General features: G+C 48.3%; 1 protein-coding gene across 4 annotated transcripts in view; it reads left to right on the top strand.

Annotated features, from left to right (window-relative positions):
• The first annotated feature begins 7451 nt into the window (after positions 1 to 7451).
• CLSTN2 (calsyntenin 2) overlaps positions 7452 to 23980 on the top strand; it is a 578332-nt gene continuing 561803 nt past the window's right edge. For 3 of the 4 annotated variants that reach the window (XM_032487479.1, XM_032487468.1, XM_032487462.1), the window contains exon 1: positions 7453 to 8148. In XM_032487479.1, coding sequence (XP_032343370.1) covers positions 8037 to 8148 — 112 coding nt within the window. In that variant the 5' untranslated portion in view covers positions 7453 to 8036. Of the gene's footprint in view, positions 8149 to 23980 lie in introns of all 4 variants that reach the window. The other variant, XM_032487477.1, reaches the window with a different exon arrangement.

The following is a 23980-nucleotide window of genomic DNA, read 5'->3' as shown; positions in this document are numbered from 1 at the left end:
ATGTGTCTCTCCTCTCCTAAAGTCTGTCTTCTATTGGGAAGAGACAAGGGGGGAAATAAGCAGGTAAATTCACAAGAAAATACCAGCAAAGAGTGACTGCAGAGAATTAAAAGAGAGTAGACAGTAACTTGGTGGACTCTCTGGGGAGGTGACATTTAAGATGAGACCTGAATGTCACCTGATAGTCAGAAAGAACTAAAATTTCAGGAGGTCATTCAATCCTAAGGCAGAGAAGAGCTTGGTATGTTCAAAGGACCGAAGGCCAGTGGACCAGGAGAGAACAGTCTAAGATGCAGGTGGGAGCAGATCAAGCAGGGTTTTGTGAGTTAGACAAAAATGTTCTTCTTTTATTGTAAGTGTGCTGGGAAGCCTTTGGTGTGAAGATTAACCGGGGCTGGGGAGTTAGGAGAAGGTAGGATTATTGGAGGAAGGACTGAGTGATGAGGTGGGGAAAGAGGGAGAGACTGCCGGTCGTCTGTTAGTTTGCTAGGGCTGCCATAACAAAGGAACATAGACTGATGGGCTTAAATAATTAACTTTCTCATAATATGGGAGGCTGGAAGTCTGAGATCAAGTTGTTGGCAAGGTTGATTTCTGCAGAGGCCTCTCTCCTTGGCTTGTACATGACTGTCTTCTCCCTGTGTCTTTACATGGCCTTCCGGGTGTGTGTCCAAATTTCCTTTTCTTAGGACACCAGTCATATTGGCCACCCTAATGACCTCATTTTAACTTAATTACCTCCTAAAAGATCCTGTTATATCTGAATATAATCACAGTCTGAGGTGCTAGGGGTAGGACTTCAATATATGAATTTGGGGGGGATGCAATTCAAGCCATGATGGTAGAAGATACAGTGTGAGCAAAGGTGCAGAAGCAGGGCTGCCAGGGCGCCTTTGCACAGATGGAAGGCAGCAGCCTGGAACATAGTTTATACATGATGGAGTCACAGGAAGTCAAGTTATCGGTAGTAGAGGCCAGGCTGCTGAGTGTCTTGGATCCTGGTGAAGGAATTTTGACCTTCAGCTATCGTCATGGGGAGCCTTAGAGAGTATCTGAGCAGTGAGGGGGAGCTGGTATGGATGGTTAGGCAGCAGGTTAGATAAAGACCATGCAGGATAGGATGGGGACAGAGGGCAACTTAGGGCCTGGGATTCAAGTCAGGCCCCAGAGAAAGGAAAGAAGGCAGGAATGTCTGGCAGAAGAACTTGTGATTTAGACAGCAGGGAGGCAGGACCAGGTCCCAGGAAGCCGTGCAGGCACACTGAAAGGCAAAGACTGCTGTGCGAAACTTGTGCTGGTATCACAGTCAAGGTGACTCCAGGCAGCCCTCCTGGTCTCTATCCGAACCCTGCACCTACAGCCGTGATGGAAGCTGGACAACGTGTCTCACTCAGATGGAAAAATATGACTTCAGTGACAGACACAGACCTTAGTTCAAATCTCACTCCTTCATTTATAGCTGTGTGTGATGGTGAGTTTTCTGTGTCAACTTGACTGGGTCACAGGGTGCCCAGACTTGGGTGTGTCTGTGAGGGTGTGTCTGGATGAGATTAACATTTGGATCTGTAAAGAAGATGGCCCTCCCTCCTGTGGTGGTCCTCACCCAATCAGCTGAAGGCCTGAGTGGAACAAAAAGGTTGATCCTCCCAGAGTAAGAGAATCGAAATATTGGCTCTTTCTGAATCTCTAGGCTGCCAGCCTTTGGACTGGAACTATGCCATTGGTTCTTCTGGTTCTCAGGCCTTCGGACTCGGAACTACACCATTGGCTCTCTTGGGTGTCCAGGGCCCAGATCTTGGGACTTGTCAGCCTCTGTAATTGCATGCGCCAATTCCTTATAATAAATCTCTCTCCTTCTCTCCCTCCATATCTACTCTATCTATCTATCTATCTATCTATCTATCCATCCATCTATCTATCTAATGATTGAAATAGAGATAGAAATATATATGATTATATCCATATCTATTTCTCAGTATCTATCTCTCTGTCTTTAGCCATCTATCTATCTATCTCTGAAGAACCCTTACACACAGTGTGACTTCATGTCTTTGAGCCTTAATTTCTCTAGGTGACTAATGGGAATAATAAGTCACCTTCCAGGGATGTTGGAGGACCAAATGAGTCTGGCTCATAGTAGGTGCTCAATAAATGGCAGATTCCTTCTCATCCCACCTTAGTGGAACAAAGCCCTGGACTGACACAGCAGATTTAGATACTCACAGAACATCTGGCTGGCTCTGGCTGCTTCTTGCAGCTGTGTTGGCAAAGCTGCCAGTGGGGCTGGAGCTGGGATGGTCCCATGTGTGTCCATGTGTTCATGCTTTTCCTGCATAGAAAACAAATGCTGAACTAAGAGTCAGAAAAAAGCCAGCATCAGCAGGTGTGGCCCTCTGAGTATCTGCCATCACTATCGATGGCTTTATTTACTGCCTCTCTACCACTTGGCAGGGAAAGGATTCACCTCTTTACTATTCATTTAACCCTAAAAACAACCTTGTTATATTAGGTTACATACTACATCCTGATGTGTAGATGAGGAAGTTCAGGTTCAAATAGAATAAGTAGCTTTCTTGAGTCGTACTTACTTAGAAAATGGTAGAGCTGGGTTTGGAACCTAGGTTTGCCTGATTCTAGAGGTCATTCTCTTTCCACTAAACCCCACTGGTTCCCTTTCTTGAACTCTACAAGTCTCAACATTTGAGCTACGAAATGGGACTAATTACACATTACACAGATGACTTACATCACCATATTTCTCTTTTCTTGTTCTTGGTTGTAGGGAACAAATTAGAATAAGTGCTCAAGTTACTCTTGGTGCATCACAAACTACCTCCAAACTTAGTGGCATCAACACCTGTTACTGAGCAAAAGCTCCCTGCCTGACACACATAGAAGCCAATACTATGGCACTGGTTTCTGAGAAAAGAAAGAGCTTTATTGAGAGGTCAACCAGCAAGGAGACAAAAGGCAAGGCTCTCAAATCTATCTCCCTGATACAGGGTTCAGGGTGAAATTTAAGGGGTTAAGGGAATGTCAAACTTGAAAGCTGTTTGATCAGCCTTGAATTAGTGCATATAAGCTACTCGGCTGCCAGAAGTCAGATTTTCCTTCTGGAAGGATTTCTTGCTTCATAGAGGGCTTCAGTGGCAATATTTCGATTCTAAGTTCTCTAGACTAAGGATTCTTGGTTCCAGGGTCATGCTAGCGACATGGGTTCCTGTCTCACACCTGCACAGTGCTATCTCTGTAAAATAACTCAAGGCTTGATTAATTAACAACCTGTTTAAGGAAGCAAAACCAGTTTAAACTGGTCAGTATTTTATGTGCTGCTACACAACCCTTCTGCGACACTCGTGGATTCTGAAGGTGAGGAATTCAGGCAAGTCACAGTGGGAATGGTTTGACTCTGTTCCATGTTGTCTGAGGCCTTAGTTGGGAAGATCCAAACAGCTGGTGATGATTTAGCAGCTAGGAAATGGAATTATCTGGAAGTTCTGGGGTGACTCCAATGTTGGACTCAGCTGGGGCTGTCAGCCCATCTACATGTGGCCTCCCATGGCCTGGGATCCTCACAGCATGGTGGCCTCTGGGTAGCTGGACTTTGCTCTGGGCTCCGAAAGTGAGCATCCCGGTGCACAAGGCAGAGCCACACTGCCTTTTTGATTTAGTCTGGAAAGTCACACAACATTGCTTCTGTCAGATTCTTTGGGTAGAAGCAGTCACAAGCCTGCTCAGATTCAAGGGGAGAAAAGATAGAGGCCATTCCTCAATGGGAGAAAGGTCATTGAATGTTATGGCTGGTTTTTGTTGTTGTTGTTGTTTGTTTGTTTGTTTGTTTTAAATCACAGGGTATAAAGGTCCAAGGAAAGTGCAGGAGAGTGTACCAGAATAATTCCTTGCTATAATCAATGACATCTTTGTTTTCAGTCAGGCACTCTGCCTCGCCAAACATAGAACACTCATGTCTAAACAATGTCGAACATGAACTGGATGTGGTTGTGAACAAGCTTGTCTCGCTTTTTCTTCAAGATAAATGCCCAAACTTTAAAAAGCTCCTCTGGCAGCAGCAGCGTCTGCACTAGCACCAAAACATATGAGAGATGTTGAAAATTCTGTAACCTGTCCAGTTCCTCGTGGGTCACAGAGACCCAGCTTTGCCAGCGAAGATGGGGAACATGAGCAATAAATGACTCCAGTTCTTCAAGAATCAGGTTTTCCATCCTTCTTTTAAAGTCAAGTATTTTCAGTGAAATTAAATTTAGGTCATGTAGCAAGCCTCAGTTTAATTTTCTTTTTAAAAATAAGTTTCCATCAGCTGGCATCATTTATTTATTTTCTCCATTTATCCAGTTTAAATAATTCAGAGGCGGTGTTTTGGTGCTTAATTGGGCAAGGCATTAATGACCCTGGTGAAAATGAGAGGGAATGGCTGTGTTTCTATCAGGTCCATGCCTGTTAGATTCTCTTTTCTGAAATGGGAGAGTTATTTATTTATTAAAAATTATTGACCCAAATAAATTGTCTGAGATTCATTACTGCATCACCAGGTGGGGCCCTGGGCTGGGAGCTTAAAGTGACCAATGCCTTATATCATCCTGTTCACCAATTTTGGAGAAAGGTCATGTAAAGGAACACGCCCCAATAGTGAGTCAAGAATGAAGGGTGCAGCCTCAGCAAATTCAGAGATCTGTATCACTACTTTGGTGCCACTTAGTTATTTAAATGGTCATCATTCTTAAGTGATGGTGGGTAACAATTTTTAAAAAATTGAATTCCCAAAGCTGCCTCTTCTGATTTCAAACTATTTTTTGTTGCTCACTTATCCTCCATACTTCTCTCAAAACCATGATGTGTGGGAGAAAGATGGAATTTGGAATTAGGCAGGCATGAATTCATATTCTGTACAATTAGGTGAATGTGGATGCTACTCAACCTTTCTTTGGCAGTAATCTGGGGAAAATAACACCTGTTATTGCAAGGATTAAATGATGTATGGAATGCAAAACCCCCATTGCAAAGCCTGGCACCAAGTGAATGGGGGCCCATTAACTCTTGGGTTGCTTTAGGCATTTCTGCATCTGCAATGGCCCAGCACAAGCGGAGGGCGCAGCAGTGTTCCATACAGAAGACTTTCTCTCAAGCAACACAAGTCAGGGTTCTGACTGGCACTTCAGAGACTTGGGAAGTAGGGATGAAAGGGAGACGTTTTTATGTTTACTGAACAATGACTATGTGCCAGGCACCATGTTGAGTGTTTCCAATACATTTTCTCCTTTCCTTCTTGTAATGCCCATATGAAGTAGGTGTAATGCTCCTTATTAACCACCCCAAAAGAAAGTGGCCTAATGCAACAACCATTTATTATTTCTCATGAGTCAGCTGGGCAGCTCTGATGTGGGTCAGGCTTGGCTGGTATGGGCTGGGCTTGTTCATGTGTCTATGTTCAGCTGAGGGAGGTGGTCATTGGGTGACCACCCGGGACGGCCTTGGCTGGCTAGACAGCTCAGCTCTACTCCACGTGGTCTCCTCTCACCTTCCTGCAGGTTTTCCGGGGCTTCTTCTCGCCATGGTGGGAGGGGTCCAAGAGAGGAAGAGGAAACATGCACTTACTGTCTCACTGGCCAGAGCAAGGCACATGGTCAAGCTCTGAGCTGGGGGGCAGAGTACATCTAAAGGGGATGAATTCCGGGGGGACATGAACAAATAGGGGCCATTAGTGTGCTTTATCTTCCACGATAGGCACTGTTATTACCCCCATTGGTGGAGGAGGAGATGGAAGCTAGCAATGCTGTGCTTCTTGGTCACTGGCCTGCCCCCTGGTGTTTTTCTGTGCTGTGTTTTGTGTTGATCTACTTGGGGTGGGGATGCTTTCCAATCAGCTGTATTTCCTTCTTTCTCATTGTTTGGTCTGCATTTGAAATTTCACGTAAAATTCTTGGCACTAACCAGATGGTCTTAAAGGAACTCAGTAGAATGACCTCAAGGGACAGTGCAGCTAAGTTAGTAAGGTAAGTCTGCTTATTGGAAAATCAAGGGGAGGCAGATACGTAATTGGATGGAGCATAAATGGAAGAAAATGAGACAGATTTATATTTCTCCTCTATTTGCTGATGTCCGTGATCTTGCCTGTGTCAGCTTCCCCTTCTCCATGCCATCCTTTCCAGATCCTGACCTGAAGTCTGAAGAAGGCAAGAGCCTCTTGCTGGCCTGAGGCATTTATTAGTCCTTTGACCTTGGGCAAGGAAGTCACATAACTTCCGTGAGCCTCCCGGTCTGCTCCTGTGTGAAATGACAACAGCACAGATATTGGTTTTGTGCATTAAAGGAGATCTGCAGGTGAAGCACCCTGCCCAGGCTGAACCTCCCTGCAGCCACCAGGATTCATGGCTATACCCCAAGCACCTCTCGGTGCCTAGAAATGCAGAAAAGTCAGTCTGCACAACTGCAGCGGCTCCGGCTCCGGGTAAGCTGCCAGGGCAGTGCAGAGCTGCTGAGCAGCACAAGGGCTGTTAATGGATTTTATGGCTTTGTTGAGTACCCCAAACTACAGCTATTAATTATAGGATGCTGTTTAGACACCATTGTAACATATACATTTTGTTAATTGATTTGTATAGGCTCATATCTAGCAACATAAAGAATGTGCACGGCCATAACACTTACAAAGCATTGTAATTGCTTTTTACTGCCATCGCCGGCTTCTCAGGAACAAAGGCTTTGAGGAGAGGACAGAAAACTTTCCTTAGTCTTTTGGACCTCTAGTGTCTAATTTAGTGGCCCGTGGCAGGATGACACACTCTGTCTAGATGCTCAATAAACGTGTTGAATCAATGAATAAATAACTTTCGTTTGTTTCTATGTTTCTCTGTTTCCTTATCTATTCCTTGTGAACCCTGACCTGTGTGTGATATTGGCACTGCATGTAAGTATATGCAAATATGGTCAAGGATTTATTAGTTAATGTTTATGGAGTAGCTCGATGAACCTTGTGTGGCCTGGGGGTGGTGAGGGGCCGTCAAGAGTTCACAGCCCTTGCACTCGGGAAACTGACAATTACTCAATGGCATGAGGTGTTACGAGGCATGACGTCAGGTGGCTTGGTCTTAAGATACGTGGAGTGAACAGAAAGATGGTAACTTCTTGCCTGGCACCACACTGCAGGGAAGTTTCTGTCCCACTGTAGCCTTGTCAGGCCCAGCACACCCAAGTCTGCCTTTTGTGATCTGGTCCACCAGCCTCCACGATGGTGCAGAGTCCCGCCATTGCCATTGCCCTCCGGGTCCTTGGTGATTTACCCGGCTCCGCAACTCAGAGCAGAACTCGCGCTTTCCAACTCGAGCGTGTGCATGGCGCCCTCCCCAGACCAGGCGGCATAGAATTTCCAGAGACCCGGCCAAGGGCAGGACCCGCAGCAACGCCCGCCCGCCCCTCCGCACCGCTGTCAGCTCCAAGGGCGTGGCGGGGCACGGTGTCCTGCGTCCCTGCAGACGACGCTCAGGCCCCAGGTGACTTCTGAGCGAGCCAGCCACCCACTGAGAGCCGGAGCGGGGCCGCAGGGCCGGAGGGCTCCCGGTAGCCGCTCCCCGGATCCTCTGGGAACGGAGTCCCGCCTGGAGTAGGAGGAGTGGAGCAGAAGCGCCCAGGAGCTCGAGGACGGCGGAGGAAAGTTGGGGGTCGGGGCCGCGAAGCCGCGAGCGCAGAAGCCGCTGCCAGTGTCCGCGTCTCATTAATATGCAGGAGCCACCTCCCTCCTTCCGTGACGTCACGGGCCGTCCCGGGGTGAGCGCCGGAGCCGCTCGGGGTCCGCGCCAGTAAGCGCGGCTGCTGCCGGCGAGCGAGCGGCGCGGCGGCGGACACCGGAGGCCGAGCGCGGCGGCGCCCGAAACGCACCCAGCGGAAGGGCGAGGCTGCCCGCAGCCCGGCGGACAGCGGGAGGCGAGCCGACGCGGGGAGTAGGCGGCGGCGGCAGCTCGTTGGAAGTGGCGGTGGCGGCGGCGGCGGCGGCGGCGGCGGCGGCGGCGGCGGTGTCGAGGATGCTGACTGGGAGGCTGTGCTGGGTGCCGCTCCTGCTGGCGCTGGGCGTGGGGAGCGGCAGCGGCGGCGGCGGCGGGGGCAGCCCGCAGCGCCGCCTCCTCGCGGCTAAAGGTGGGTGCTGGGGAAGTTTCCTCGTCTCCGAGGAGGGAGGCAGGGAGAGCTTAGGGTGCAAGCTGTGGGGACTCAGGCTGACTCTGGATTTGCACAACCTCCCTCGCCACAGCTTTCCCGACCTCAGTGCGCCCGGGATCCCCGAAGTGAGCGCCCTGGACCAGAGAGGTTCCACATGCGGACGCTGGTCCATCCCTTTGGAGGGTTCCAGGGACCGAGGAGAGGGCGAGGTCTGGGGAGTCCGGACAACTTTGGGGGCTGTCTGCGCCGGAGTGGGGGCATAGTGGCTTCCGCCGGGGAACGGCTGGAGCAGGGCGCTGGCGCGGCACGGAGAGGCAGTTGCCTGCTCTTGCTGGGAGGGAGGGATTAGCGGCAGAGCCTTCAAAGAGGGGAGCAGGCTCGTCTCCCAGATAGAGGATGGGGTGGAAACTTAGGGGCTCCAGGGGAGGCCTTCTTGGCTGACCTCAGGCTCCCCCAGGGCGGCTATGGCTCCCCTGGGAACGCACGCCCTCCACGGGTGGGCCATGGAGCCCGGAAGAAGTGCGGGATGTGACGCTCCGCACAGCCTCTCCGACTCTGCTTCAGTACCCGAGCGCAGAGACGCCGAATCTGGTGACCTCCGTCCCCTCAACCCTATTAGTCTGGAGTTCTTGACCTTCCCCACTCCTCCTGCGCGGGAGGAAGCAAGATCCTGGTGAACGCCTGGAGCTGTCGGGAGACTGTAGGCTGGCTAGGCGAGCCACGGAATTTGACTGCTGCCTAGGAGCGCGGGGAGGAGCGCTGGGGTCGGGACGCCAGGAGGGCGGATCTGAAACTGAGGGTCACGTGCTTGCTGGACCGTGAGAGGAGAGGCCAGGGTAGAGCAGAGACTATGGTGGGTGGCGGTGGGTGGCGGTCGACGCTGCGGAAGCAGTGGCTGTTCTGGGCTGGAGCTCCCAGCTCAGTGATAACTTGTTGATTCTCTGCGCAATTGACTAGGAGGGCGTGCGCTTGGTTTAAGCTCTGTGGTCAAATCTTCCCGGTAACCAGCTGGGGGAGGAACGTGGTCACTGGCATGTTGTCTGACCCTCATCAGAGGACGGAGGAGTTTGCGCTTGTAGATTAAGAGGCCCACTATTAAAGGCAACCTGATTTGCACGCTGCCTTTGAACTGTAACTTACCCGTGGCTCAGGAGGGAATGTATACTATGTTTAATTACTCTTGGTGGGTGGGGAGAGTGCGAGGCAGACAGTTGACCTTCTCTGGACCTCGGAAATTCCTCTCCCGCAACTTGAGAGTGATACAATTGAGAAGAATACGAGACATTAGTTTTTGGTGACATTATTTTATAAGCACATCTTATTTCTTTTCAGCAATTCACCACCCCTACCCCCGCCACCTCCCCCACCTCTGTATCCTTGAGAGGTAGTTTCTTTTTGGGGAAGACAAAGAAAAACTGATTATGAAAATGTCTCAAACATGTGGCAAAGGTAAACGAATGTGGAAAGGAGTCGCTGATTGGTCCGAGAGACTGTTGTTTTGGTGAAAATAAGAATAAAAAACAATGAACTTCCAAACCTTTTTCTTTCCTGCCCAATATATAGACACTTCGTTAGACAGGCAGATGACATGTTTTTGAAGATTTTTTCCGTCGTTTGGTAGCAGAGCAAATGGTGTATGTATGAGCAGATGTCTACAAACGGGGAGGGGGGTGTTGCTCACAGCAAATGAAGAAAGGGGAAAACTCGTTTAGGAAGAAGACCTGGTGTGCTTGTGTGCACCATTGAGTTCCTAGGAAGAAATTGAAAGCTTGGTAGAGATAAGAGAAAGATTGAGAAGAAAAAAAAAAATCCAGGCTCTCAATGATTCACTTTTATATGAATAATTATGTGCATTTTAACCAAGACTTTCATCTTCCCTACTCAGAACATATTCATTTCGTGGTGAAAACAACCCATTTGTCTTTCTAATGTAAAAAGTTGATTGGCTCTGAGGAATGTAAGTTGCTGTCTGAATCCACCGCATTCTTTTTTCCTTTCCCTTTCCACCCAGTAGGGGGCGGCAAAGGGCGCTGTCAGCTCCATTTTTTTTTTTTAAAGACAAATGTGTAGTATTTGATCAAAACAGAGACATTTACTATGACACTTTAGTTGGTATTTACAGGACTTACTTTCCTTGTTACAATGCACATGCGTTTTATGTTTCCAAATTTCACATCATCTCTGAGGAGCACTGGAGATACTGAAGGGATGCTTCCTGGATGACACATCCTGCAACGACTTGGCCGTTTCTAAGGTTCGTGTGGTTATTATTCCCATCACTAAAAAGGAGAAAAGTCAGAACGGCATGCAAAGAAGATTGAACGAATTATAGCTTTCTTCTTCCATACAATTCTGTATTAATGTGTAGAGGAAAATTGGGAGTGTGGCGTCGAGCTGCCTGGCTGACTTCAATGCACCCTCCAGACAACTGTCTGGAAGCGCATCCTCCCGGCTTGGGCTGGTGTATGATGTCGTGTTTGTGGCACACAGCTGGTTCTGCCTTTGTGTTTTTTACTTCTTGTGGTAGGGAACCGAGCAGCCAATCCCCAGGAACTGTTTGAGGTTTTCACAGAATCACTGCACTTTTGGTGCAAACATAATCCCAACTTCAGAAATAATGCGGTGGCTAGGCAGTTATTATAACCTCTTACCTTTATTCTCCTGTATCTTGGCTATTCACAACAGACAAACAAAGCATCTCCTGAATGCCTTGAAAAGACCAGATTCTGTGCACATGTTTTATGAGCAAAGCTAGGAAGGTGTTGTGTGGACCCAAGGAGCCTCTGAAGCAGAGAATGATGTGTCACATCCAGAAGGAAAAAAGGCAATACAATGTAGACAAACATCTTAAGATTTGTGCTACATTTGGTGACATATCAGTGGTCTCAGGTCTTAAGGACCTGGTACACAAACCTTTTTCAGTTCTCAGCATCCAGGCACAGGGTGTTCAGGATGGTACCTGAGTATAGACTACCAGTAACAACTGAGGTGGTGCCCCCCTGTGTGCCCAGAGCCTGGCTCAGTGCCCTGGAGCATTCTTAGCAAATATAGGAAGACCGCCCCCCGTCCCATTCCCATTTCACTACTACCTTTCTTTGAGAGATTTGATTTAGCTGGACAAGATTTTTTGTCTTTAATGTGGACATTTTAAGAGAATGACAGCAGGCAGAGTTTGTGCCAAGCATAGTACTATGGTATGGGGGTAGGAAGAGGGCTTGCGAGAGCAGCATTTGGTCATAGGGAGGTAAGAGAGCAGAACTGTAACAGTATATTTGTATAGCATGATATACTTGTAGTAATTGCAGATTGTGGAACCTCTCCTTAGTGTGTAACAGGCACTGCGCTAATAATTCCTTTACCTGATCTGTCTCTAAATTTTACAGCCTACGCAGGGCTGGTATTGGTTGCCTGCTTCACAGATGAAGAAACTAAGTCAGAGAGAGGGTAAATGACTTGCCAGGACCTCCAGTGGAGGATGTGACACTGGCGTGAGAATGAGAAGGGTCACCATGCCTAGTGCCCCCTGACAGTTCATCAGATAGTCTCCCCTTTGGTTTGAAGGGCAGATCTTCGACTACAGGGAAGACGACTGTATCTCTGACATCCCCAGGAGCCCCTGTGGTAGGGGGAGTCCAGGGCTGTTGTTTAAAGGGACCTGTTGGGAGGTGAGAGGAGTGGGCATTTCTCTCATCCATGGAAACCTGTGTTCTTGCTTCAAGCATCCTCCCTCTCACAGATTCACAAACCATCCTTACATATTCCAAAGTGCACACGCAGAACCTCCTGCAGGGCTGAAGGTGGTATGGAATTGTTATGATAACTGTCCCATTTCACCTCTGGGGAAATAGCATGTGTCTCCTAGGAGTGTGACAGTTACTTCCCCAACAACTAAAGTGCAAATGGCAAAAAGCTCTCAGCCCTGCGCCAGAGGGTGCACTCTGACCTACACTTACCCGGAAGCACCTGTGGTTCCTGGACCAGGATGTGCTTGCTCCTGCCCTGGGCCCTTTGGGCTATGTCTTCAGGCTAGAAGGCTGCCTTCCTCAGCCTAATTTCTTCTGTGACTCAAGACACCACCAGGTGTGGACATGGTCTCACCTGGGAGCCTACCCCGACTGGTCCCCAGGCTGGTCCCTCAGGCTGTGGCTCTCACTCTGGGGCACCTGTGCTCCCTGTCTGGCTCCAGCATTGCCCTGTAAGCTCTGAGGGCTGGACTCTCATCCTGATTCTCCCTGCATCTCCAAGGCCACCCTGCTGCTTGGCCTCCGGATGTGAGCTGAGCAGTCAGTAATGACTGGCTTACTGAATCCACCTGTTTGCTGTTGTGATCCTATTGTTTCTTGGCATAGATAGTTTAAATGTTTTCTCTTGTCCTATAGGAAGTAAAATTTGGGCTTAGTAGCCAGACAAACCTGGGTTCCAATCCTGGCCCTGCTGATTCCTAGCTACATAATCTTGGGCCAATTAGTTAATCCCTTTGTGCCTCAGTTTCCTTATCTATAAAATGGGGATACAAAGATCTACCTTGCCAAGTGGTTGTCAGGAATAGTGTTTAGAAATCACTTAGCCTAGTTCATGGCTTGTAACAGCACTAAATACACAGTGACTAATTACTGATGGTTTAAACACTGGTTCTAGCATCTGAAATTTGGTGGCATTCTCCTTTTCTGACTGAGCTCTTGGCAGTTCAATAGCTTTGTTCATACCTTCCCTCTGTTCAAACTCTGTTCTCTCTGTATGTGCATATGTGTGGACGTAATCATATATAAAGACATACACGCACAGAGAGACATTTGGCTTGAATTGTGAAAACATCTGATTCTTTGAATGCCTTCGAGGCCAGGACCCCTGTCTCATTCATCTCCAAATCCCTGCCACTTAATGCAGGGCCAGTCCTGAGGAAGGACTCAGGATTGCGTGCTATCTATATAAATACATGTTCCTATGTGTCAGTGCTGAAGGTGTGCGGTACTGGTCTCTGGAAGAAGAGCTTTATTGCTGTGATCTGGGTTGTAAGGAGAACCCTGACCAGTGAGCTTTTCCTTCCAGCTCTGCTATCCCGGGAAGCAGAGAGGCTTTTTTTTTTTTTTTTTTTTTTGCTTAAGACACCGGCAACCTCTGTGGGGATGATGCGTGTTTCTGTGGAAAGGGGGTAACTGAAGCTGCGATAACCAAATGACAGCTTGAGACAGAAGGTTATTGTATTATTTGTTAGCTAGCCCACCACTGTTGGGACCCAGTGGAAATGGTTTCATTGGAATGGTGGGTTTGCGGATGGACCATGAGAGGACTGAGCTGGGGGAGGAGTGCTGAGCTGAAGACATTGGCCTGGAATAGAACAGAAGTTCACCATCTTCATCAGCTGGGGCTATGGTAACAAAAATGCTGTAGATTGGGTGGCTTATAAGCAACAGACATTGATTTCTACGGTTCTAAAGGATGAAGTCCAAGGTCAGGGTGCCAGCATGATTGGGTTTTGGTGAGAGCTCTCTTCTGGGTTGCCGACTTACTGTGCCCTTATGCGTGGCGTGCAGGGGGAGGAGGCAAGCTCTCTCTCGACTCTTATAAAGGCACTAATCCCATTCATGAGGGTTCCACCCTTATGACCTCTTCTAATCCTAATGTGCTGTGATTTGGGTTATAAGGAGAGGTTCTCCCAGAGGCCCTGCCTTCTAATACCATCACATTGGGAGTAGGGTTTCAATATATGAATTCTGGGGGAACACAAACATCCACAACAGTCAGGCTGTGAGCTTTGGGGGAGCAACAGGCAGAAGGCAGGAGAGGGCACTAGTCAGAGGAGGATGCCTGGGGTGAGAGGCCAAACCAAACGTGCTTCCTGCCTTATCAGCCAACAGCTAGCTATTTCTGAGTCTCCTGTTATTCTCTGTGAGAGGAACAAAAAGATAAAACAAATTTCAGATATCAAAGAGCTCACACTCTGTCTAGGGCAAGCGTCACACATGACACAAGCTATTGGAGAACTTGATAGCTTATGAGGAAAGGGTAGATTGCGCATTAAAGATCCCAAAGAAGTCTTGTAGGAAAGGCAAACATTGACAAGGATAGGAGAAGCCAGGAAAGATTTATGGGGAAAAGGAAAAGGGTCTTGATGGGTGAGTGGGCATTAGGTAAGCAGATGGTGGGGGCGGCAGGACAGGTAATGCAAGGTAAGAATGCCTATGGTTGGTACACAGGCTGGAGTGAGGAGGGAGCTCGGCCCTGGACAAATGTATTTGTGCATACAGATTACAGAGCTAATAAGAGTGGATGTTTACTGAATGCATACTGAGTGCCAGGCACTATTTTAAGCACTTTGCATGTGTCAGTTGGTTTGATCTAGCTCCAGTTGGTCTGATCTACCTATGATGCGGGTAGAATTACTATCCCATCCTTACAGAGGAGAAAACTGAGGCCCAGAGAAGGAAAGTAACTTGCCCGTGGTCTCATACCTTAGAGACAGTGGAACTGAGATTTGAACCCAGAACAGTGTGGGAGACGTGGATTTCCCACACTGCACGGGCTTTCCTGGCAGAGTGATGTGTTGTCTGCTCGAGGAAGGCTCTGAGTGGGGCCAGAGACACTCTTCTGCCCCGGGAGGCATCTCGTCACTTTCTGAGAACATTTGGATTTCACTCCAAAATTGCTGAAAGAACCAGCTTCTCGGGACACTTCACTGTCTGATTCACTTCTCCATCAGGAATGAGCATGACCTCTCTCTTCTTGTCTAGGCAGCTGGAAGCCTTCCTCACCTCCCATCTGCCTGGCCTCAAACAGAAAGGGCAGCTGTCTGCATTGCATGGTCCTAGACGTGCTTGGAGGGCTCTCCTGCTCCAGGAAGACCTCCCAGCCGTCATCATTTGGGTTAAACATAGCCCTTCTCTGACTCCTTTTTTTTAAGTAGCTACCACAAACACTCACAAGTGTATTAGATGTACTTGAAGCCCGGTCCCTGGGGAGAATGAGGAGGGGATGCTGAACGGTGAGCGTGGCAAGGGTGGAAGGAGATGACATAGGTGGAGTAGCAGCGATCTGACTGCTTGTAAGGCCACCTTTTGCACTATTTTATATATGTCAATTGTCTTTTTCACAAACACCCATTTTATAGGTTGGTATATGAACACCGTAGGGCATGTAGCAGCAGAGCCGGGAATCAGACCAAGGGGTCAGGCTGCTTGCAGTTGGTTTTAATCCTGCACCAGGGAGATATCTTGGGTCATGTCACCTGAAGCCACTCCTTGGTGGTTTTTCTAATCTTCAGAACAGGCACTTGTCTCCAGTACTTTCTCAAGACCTTGCTTGTCCCTAGCTCACATGAGTCCTCACCAGGGCCATCTCTTTTCTCCTAGCTCATCTTGAGCCCCGCTCAGAGGTCCACTCAATGTCTGTCCCTCTAGGATGCCCTGGGGCACCACCAGCCCCACTAGCACCAACCCAGCCTCTCATCTTCCCTCCAGGAGTCTGCTGCTGGCTCTGTGGCCTCTATTTGGGTGAAAGGTAAAGACCCACACACTCACCAAAGCCAGAGCCCGGAGTCCTCCAGCACTCCTAGCTCTCCTCTTCCGTCATTACCCACCCCTCGTCGTGTCCAGTTTGCCCTGCCCATAAAGACCTAGAGCCTTCCCACTGCCCTCCATGCCCATTGCTACTGCCTTATTCAAAATCTCTTCCTCATCCCATCCCTCACACTGCAGCCAGGATGGATGGCATGAGCCCCAGTCCCACCAGGCCCATGAGAAATTCCATCCCAGTCATCATGAATTCCAAACTTCACCATCCATGCTAGGGTCTGATAGGGTCCCAGGATTTTGAGAATAGCGTAACACTCTTGAAATTGCCTCCAGTTTCCACCCCTCACAGGTTCGCCTTGTGATGCTCTTTGTCTGAAAAGCATGGCCTCGTGATGTCCCAGGCTGACTACTTCCACAGGCAGCAGAATCTTTGCTGCCACTGGGGCTTCAGCGCCTGAAGTCCAATCCTCACATGACAGTTCGGAGCCACTGCCCCGGGGGTGCTGTGGGGATCAGAGCTGGAACAGGCCACCTGGATGAAACCAGTCCTCCTCCCACCTTCCCCCTCTCCCATCCCTACCCTAACCCCTTCACGGGGCTCAGGCATTCATAGAGCAAAGGCCTGGGCACCAAGTACTGCGGAGAACTTCTGCCTTCGCCCTTGCAACCCAAGCCTGCTCTGAAGCCAGGATGCTCAGGGGCTTAGTTACCTTCTTAGAACAGAGAGCCTCATCCCTGATGACAAATCCCAGCCATCTCAAGACAGATCCAAACTCTCCAACCTCACATAAAAGTCTGTTGATGATTTTTTCCCCTCACTTCTCATCTGGCCTCCTCTTCCCTTGGTGAACTTTCCAGTAGATTCCAGGTAGTAAGTACTGTCATCTATCAAGAACTTACTGTGTGCCAGGTGCTGTTCTGAGTGCTTTATAGATATTAATACTCATTTGGGGGGCAGAAGAAGGAAGGATAAATTAGGAGCCTGGGATTAACAGGTATACACTACTGCATAGGAAATAGATAAACAACAAGGACCTACTGTATAGTGCAGGGAACTATATGCAATATCTTGTAATAACCTATGATGGAAAAGAATCTGAAAAAGTACGTATATATGTATATAAGTAACTGAATCACCATGCTGCACACCTGAAACTAACACAACATTGTAAATCAAGTATACTTAAAAAAAATCCTCATTCAACCCTTCAGCTGCTCAGTCTGGTGTGTGCTTTTACTATCCCCGTTGTACAGGTGAGGAAACTGAGGCCAGGCAGGTTAAGCTATTTACCCAGTTCACTCACCTAGCAAAACAGTAGAGCTGGGATTAGAACGGACAAGGTCCAGTTTTGGAGACTACTCTCTTATCCACTGTGTCAGTGATTCAACTCTGGATGCACAGTCAATCCACTTGAGAAACTTAAAATAACATGGATGTCTAGACCCCACCTGCAGAGATGCTGATGTCATCACTCTAGGCTAGGACCTGGGATTTTGTCTAAAGCTCTCAGGTGTTTCTGAAGCCCAGCCAAGGTTGAGAAGGGCACCCCAACCCCATCCCGATGGCTGACAGTTCCCTAGGGAATGCTTCATTTCTTTGCACGGGTTGCTCCTGGGGTGGGGGCCTTGTCCCTTTTTATTTCACCACCTCTAGTTGCCCCCATCAAAGTGCCTGTTGTCTCTCTGTCTCCCCAGGCAGACTGTGAGCCCCTTAAGGGGGAAGCATCCTGCTTACCTCTGTGGGACCAGTGCCCAGCACTATCCAAGGTCCAGAGTGAAGGCTGGGTGTTGAGGGAGTGGCTGTATGCCAGGACGATGCCACCCACGCTGCTGCCCTTGCACACTTCTCCCAGTCAGGGCCACTCCCTGCCTTTGGTCACTGGTAAGAACTACACATTGGACCTCTCCCCTTTAGGTAGCTGACTCTCCTTCCAAACCAATTACAGCATTCATTTTGTAAAGGTTGGAAACACTCAGTTCTGCAGATGAGCTGGGAGAACAAAATGTGGGAAGGAGTCAGGTCCAGCAGAGGCCACAGGAACTGTCACTGAGAAAAGCCACAGATGCCACTGTCATTGCTTCTAAAAATGCTTAATTAGCTGAAATTTAACTTAAATTTTGCTGATTTAAAAAAAAATACCACACATCATTTTTGTGACTTTCTGTCGCTGCATTTCTGTGATGTCTGTTGTATTATATAGTTAAACAAATCTGCAGTTTTCAAAGAAATCTGACAAGGAAATTGTGGTGGAGAAGGAAGAAAAGGCATGGTCTCCAGGTCACGTGACTTGGATCCACTGATGAGTGTGAGTCTCGGGGCAAATCACTCTGCCCTCTGGGATCTGCTTTTCCCCAAGCAGAAAGGACACGGGGGCACCTCCCTCCTCTGCTCAAGAAAGTTCTGAGTATTCATGTGCAAGCGGCTCTGAACGCCTTTGGAAGGATAAAGTCCCTAAGAAAATAAGGCAATCAGATGTAAGAAATTTGTTTGGAGAATTCAGGACTCAAACCCCCCAAACAAAACACTACATCCTTCTGGGTTTATACTGTCTTACCAATTTAATTAATGATATTTTCAGGAGAAGCCTGAATTTAGCATTAAAGCCCTTCCCAGTCCTTTGATATAAGGCCTGTGTGTGTCACACGGGGGGGTGGTCACCGTGGTTACACCAGGGAGGCAGCAGCTGCAGGGACATAAATTTTCAGGGAAGAACCAGTCAAAACTGTTAATATTATGTCAAGTTGATGTGTCGTTTTCCAATTTGCATGGATAACTGCATTGCAGCAAATTAATTAAAACAGATAAATGTTAATCTAATTCATGTCTCCTTATAATTAATGAAATATAACCATTATGGGGGTATTTGATTTATTATTTTAATTTATAAAATGCTGAATTCTCCTATAAAGTTAGCTACAGAAATAGGAGAAGCCAACCCATATATAGCATTAGGACAAATAATCACATTTCTATAAATTAATCACTCTCTAAAAGGATATAGTTCATTAACACCATGAACTGAAAGTGTTAGATGTAAATTCGATTAACCTTTTTAGTGACACTTCCATTTATATTGCGTATTCTCTTCAAACTCTAAGCACTTTACATATATTAATTCAATTAACCCTCCCCAGACCCTTATTAAGTAAGTACATATATCAAAGTTGGAAGGGAGGAGAAATGAAACCCTTCAAAAATATTGAAGTCTGGGTCTTAAGATGCATTATTTACGACTTTCTCTGCAGCAGGACGGTTTACCCTGGACTTCTGTAGCTGGAGAACACAGGTGGGGAGACAGGCTCCCTCGTGCTGTCAGGAAACACTACCCGATGCTCAGGCCCAGTGCTTTAAGGAAACGTCTGCTTCATTTCACAGAATGTACCCCGGCAGCCCTGGGTCTGGCTGTGGGCAGGGCATCCCCAAGTGAGTGTGGGTGATGGGTGCTCAGTGCTCCACTGGCGTTTCCAGAGGGTCCTCTTCCTCTGGGCCGGCTGCTCCTCCTTTCCCTCCCTGCACTTGACCGTCTGGACACTGAGAACAAGCCGGTGAACAAGCCCTTTGGAGGCTGACCGGAGAAAAAACACGGAGGGCCAGGGAGATGGGGATGGGGCCTTACGTCTTCATCTGGGGTCTCTGTTGGGGCCTGCCTGAAATGGGGGCCGAGACCGCTGTCCCTTTACCTGCTGGGATGGAGAGTGAAGCCCTGAGAGAGGAAGGAGTTGCTCCCCATCTAGCTGGAAGCCTGCTTCTCAAGGAGTTTCCTGAGTGAGGGATGGGGCTTCTCCAGCAGCTTGTCCCCAGGAACGCCTGGTTGGTCTCCTTTGGGAGCCATGCCTGTTTGCAAGACTTACTGTCATTGCCCCCTGGCACGTGCGCCCAGGGGACAGGAAGGCAGGCTTTTCATTACAGAAGCTTATGAAGAATCAGGGGAGGAGACCCCGTAAGAATTTCTCTAGCTTGATTGGATGTGTGTTTAGTGGTTTGAGTTTCTGAATGTTTATTTTTGCAACTCTTTCTGCTCCTTCAAGTTCTCCAACCCACAGGTGCTCTCCTAGGGACAGATGTTCAGTATATTCCACAAACCCTTTGAAATGCAGTGTGTTTCAGATAATAGTCTGCCCTGTAGGTGATGGTTCCAAACCTACCAAGGGTAATGTTAACCCAAAGGAGCACATCCCTAGTATTTAGACGTGAACTAGGATGTAGGAGAACAGTTTGGGAAGGTGGGGAGTCTTCTCTGCTTCTGGAGTTAGAAGACCACTTACTCTGATGTTCCAAGTCGTCAGGTAAGGACAGTTTAAGCCCACACAGTCCTGGAATCTCAGTTCGGTGTGCTCTGCCAGCACTTCTGGCACCCTTGTCTGCTGCAGAATGCTCCAAATTCTTTCTTCCAGACCCTGTATGGGAGGGCTTAAGAATCAGGGCTTAGAGCCAAGAACTAAAAGACAAGCCATCACACTCAGGAGACTCACAGAAATGCTGGGGAATGAGAGAAAATACTGAGTTTGCAGTTCATGGTATTTTAAGAGTTTCCTTCCTTCCTTCGTTCCTTCCTTCCTTCCTTCTTTCCTTCCTTCCTTCCTTCCTTCCTTCCTTCCTTCCTTCCTTCCTTCCTTCCTTCCTTCCTTCCTTCCTTCCTTCTTTCCTTCCTTCCTTCCTCCCTCCCTCCCTCCCTCCCTTCCTTCCTCTCCCTTTCTTGTGTGTTTTTGTTTGTTTGTAGGAAGGTGTGCGGTCCTTTGGAGCAGGAGAAAAGCCTAAAAGCATTTATAATCAGAGTAAAAAGAATTCCACATTCAAGACCTAGATTTCACTTTCTTTTTGTTGGTTATTTTTTTCTCCAAAAGAAAACCAATTCTTTTGACTTTATTGCATCATCGTCAGAAATATCAAGATGCTTGTATCTTGTTTATTAATTTTAAAATGATGTTTAAGATGTTTTGGTGATTTACTCTTCTTTTCATTAGCGGTCATGAGGAAGGCATTTTTTTTTAAAACTGGAACTTGCATCTTTTTCCTCTTGAGCAACCCCCTGCCTCCTATTTACCCTAGTCTCCCAGTAGTTACATTCCAGTCCTCTTATGTGAAGGAACTCAGGTCAGACCAGCCAAGAATCTTGGCTTGAAGGTGGAGTTTTCCTTTTAGATGTGTCCCATCTCTTGTCCCGGAGCTCACGAGGGAGAAGGGAAGGGCTGACTGAACTGCTGGGCCACCTTCAGCTTCCTTCTCATCCACTGTCTCCCCTCATGCAGTGTCTCTTCCTGCTCCCCTGTTTCCTCCAGGATCTCTCTCAAGACCTTTGGGAGGTGGGGTGTGGCTGCTCCCTGGAAGTCACTCCTTAAAATGCTACTAATAATGGTGAGAATCGTCATCATCCTGCTCTCACAATTTGTTTTCTCTGTCCAATGGGAAATGTGATTAGAAGCTTCTTGAGAAAACTTTGCTACTTCTATTGATCAGAGTCACCTAATCTTACGGAAGATGGAGGGCTCTCTAGGCAGCCACTAGCTTTGAAACAAGTCACCTCATTCGCACTTACAACCAAATGGGCTCCATTTGAGGAAATCTGGAGCTGCCCCTGCCTCAAGTCTACAGGACACGGTGCCCTAGTCCTCTACTTCTGTCTTCTTATCAGAGAGGAAACACTCTGACTTCTCTGTAAACTAAGGTAAAGGGACACGATGCATGATCTCATTTGGCCATGTTTGCATTTAGAAAGAGAGGGCACTGCTCAACCCATAGGGTTAAGCCTTTGCACACTGGTGGCATTTTGGGCAACATGACAAGCTGTCTGGAAGGCATTGGGGGGGGGCGTATGAGACAGATGGGTCTCTGTCATGACATTCAACCCATATTAGAATGGTATTAGCTCCTGTGCCCAAATTGTGGAGGTCCTCCAGGGTTGAGTCTATGTGAGGCACCTACTGTCATCTAAAAGCTGGCAGTGGCTGACTATAGATCCTTAGGAAGCTGGGCTTCTGCTCCTGCTGACTGCTGGCTCTGGTGGGTCCTGAGTGTCTTTTCACTCTTGGGTCCTGACATTGAGACAACCTAGTTATTGGTGTGGATGTCTTCTGTGGCTGTGGGTGCAGATGTGCACTTGGACAACCTCTGTCCCCAGAACCAAAGCAGCCTTGATTTCTGGGGACCTTGAGCCCTGTAATCCTCAGCCAAGCCACCTGAGCATCTAAGGAGGCATCCCAAGAGGCAAGGGGGAGGGGATCGCCGTCCACTGTAGTGCAAGAGCCTTGGGTGTGCAGACTGGCGGTGCTCAGACCCAGCCACAGAAGCACTGCCTGGATACGGACACCCAGCTCAGCATGTCTCCTCCGTTAACCACAAGGACGCACGTGGTTCTCCAGCTTGATGGCATCTGCTTAAAGGCAGGGCAGGGCTTCTCCGGAGCGGCGCCCAGCACGCCTGACTCAGCAGTCTGTAGGACACTGGTCCTGCTCTGTCTCTTGTTCTGAGTGTGTTCTTCAGCGTCCTGGGATATTCTTGTTTCTGGTCCTTGCTTCTTGTGGCAGGCTCTATACCCCTGACTCTTGTCTTTCTACTGCAGCCAGCTCAGTGCAGGGGACCAGGGATGCAGAGGCAGGGGCCTCCCTGCTCAGAGAGCATGTGGTCGCTTGGATTCCCCTTGCCTGACTATACCTCTTCACCCCACCAGCTGATGGGCTGATCCCTCTTCAATCCAATGCTACGCAACCCTTGGTGGAACTTCCAAACACACACACTCCATTGGTCACTCCCTGCTCAGAATTCCTCTGTGTTGCTTCATTTCAGGATAAAGTCCTTGGCGTATCACAGAAGGCCCTTAGTTGTTGCCCACGTGTCACTGGGCTTGAAGGTGAGCTCATGTAAGCAGAGCCCAGCACTCAGCACAGTGCCCGAGCCACCGAATGAGCGAATCCTCTCTCCACGCTTCATCCTCATGCTTCACCCTGACTCATGAAGGATCCCCGTTCCCGGCTGTTTGGGCCTTCTTGTGACTCTGCACATCCAGCTCCTGCCCCTTCTGCTTTTGCCTTGCCTGGCAGCCTCTTCTGGGATCCATCCTTGGGCAGCCCCAAGAGGTATTTTTACCCACTGCCGCCATTCCATGGCTCATATATGGACCTCTATGGTGCAGCTTACCAGCTTGCCCCCTGCCCACCTGCTGGATCCTCACTAAACTGCCTGATCCTTTTTTTTTTTTTTAACCTGTCTGACCGTTGAGGTCAGAGTCTGTGACATCCTCATTCTGTGTCCCCAGAAGGTTAGGGTCTCGCACAGGGTCTCGCCCAGGGTGTGGGATGGCTGGAGTTCCCTAGAACCCAGCTTATTGCCTTGTGGGGATGGGATGGAGTTTCCCTTGATTCCTCTTTCTCCTTTATCCCCCTGGGTCCCCAGTGCCCATCTTCCCAGTGCAAGCCCACCAGAGTAGGGCTTGTGGAGTAGGAGGATTCAGTTAGGAAGGTCAGCATCGTGGGCTGGGCGCTGGCTATCATGAGCTGGAGCATTTAGAGATGGGGAGATGGAGCCAGGCTGGGGGCACATGACACGTTGTGGGTGAGACAAGTTAGGGACTGGGAGGTTAGATGGCTCAGGGCCTTGAACCTCTGAGGCTGATGATTTCTGGGGCCATTTCCTGAGTGTACATCCTTCCGGGATAATTAATGTAAATTAACTTTCCCATCAATAAAAAAGCCTAGTCACAAGCTCCCTCTTTAATCTGTAGCACTGAATACCACCTATTTGGGAGAACATCTTCTGTCACAGCGCTGATGAGAACTAAATTGTAACCATCGGTTGTTGCGGGTCTAATGCTCTGCTGGGTTCACTCACCCCGGTCTTTCTGCAGATCCTCCTTGCATCCACTTCAACCCCAGATTGTAGAAATTCTACTTGTCTAAAGCATGTCTCCTTTTCCAAACAAGTCATTAAAAGTGATTTGCAAAAACAATAAAATAAAATAAAATAAAATAAAATAAAATAAAATAAAATAAAATAAGGAAAAAGTGATTTACAGCTTGTGATATCGCATGTAGATGAAGAAGCAAGGATGAGATTTTTAGCTGGAACAGCTTTGTTATCAGTTGGAGTGAGATGACCACATGTGATGAGGCTCTTGGAGCTCTCCCACCCCAGCTAGGGACACAGGTGGGCAGAAACAGGTGCCGACTTCTGGCTGCTCTGAGATTCCCAGACTGTGTACATAGTCCCCCCAAAATGAGCAAATGGGCATCCTTCAAAGTCAAAACATTTACTTCTGGATCTAAGGAGATGCTGGTTCAGCTCTGAGTGTTAAAGCTTTGACACT

Source organism: Camelus ferus, chromosome 1, assembly GCF_009834535.1.
Source record: "Camelus ferus isolate YT-003-E chromosome 1, BCGSAC_Cfer_1.0, whole genome shotgun sequence".
In the NCBI taxonomy this organism is placed as follows: domain Eukaryota; kingdom Metazoa; phylum Chordata; class Mammalia; order Artiodactyla; family Camelidae; genus Camelus; species Camelus ferus.
This window is presented reverse-complemented; position numbering and strand designations above follow the sequence as displayed.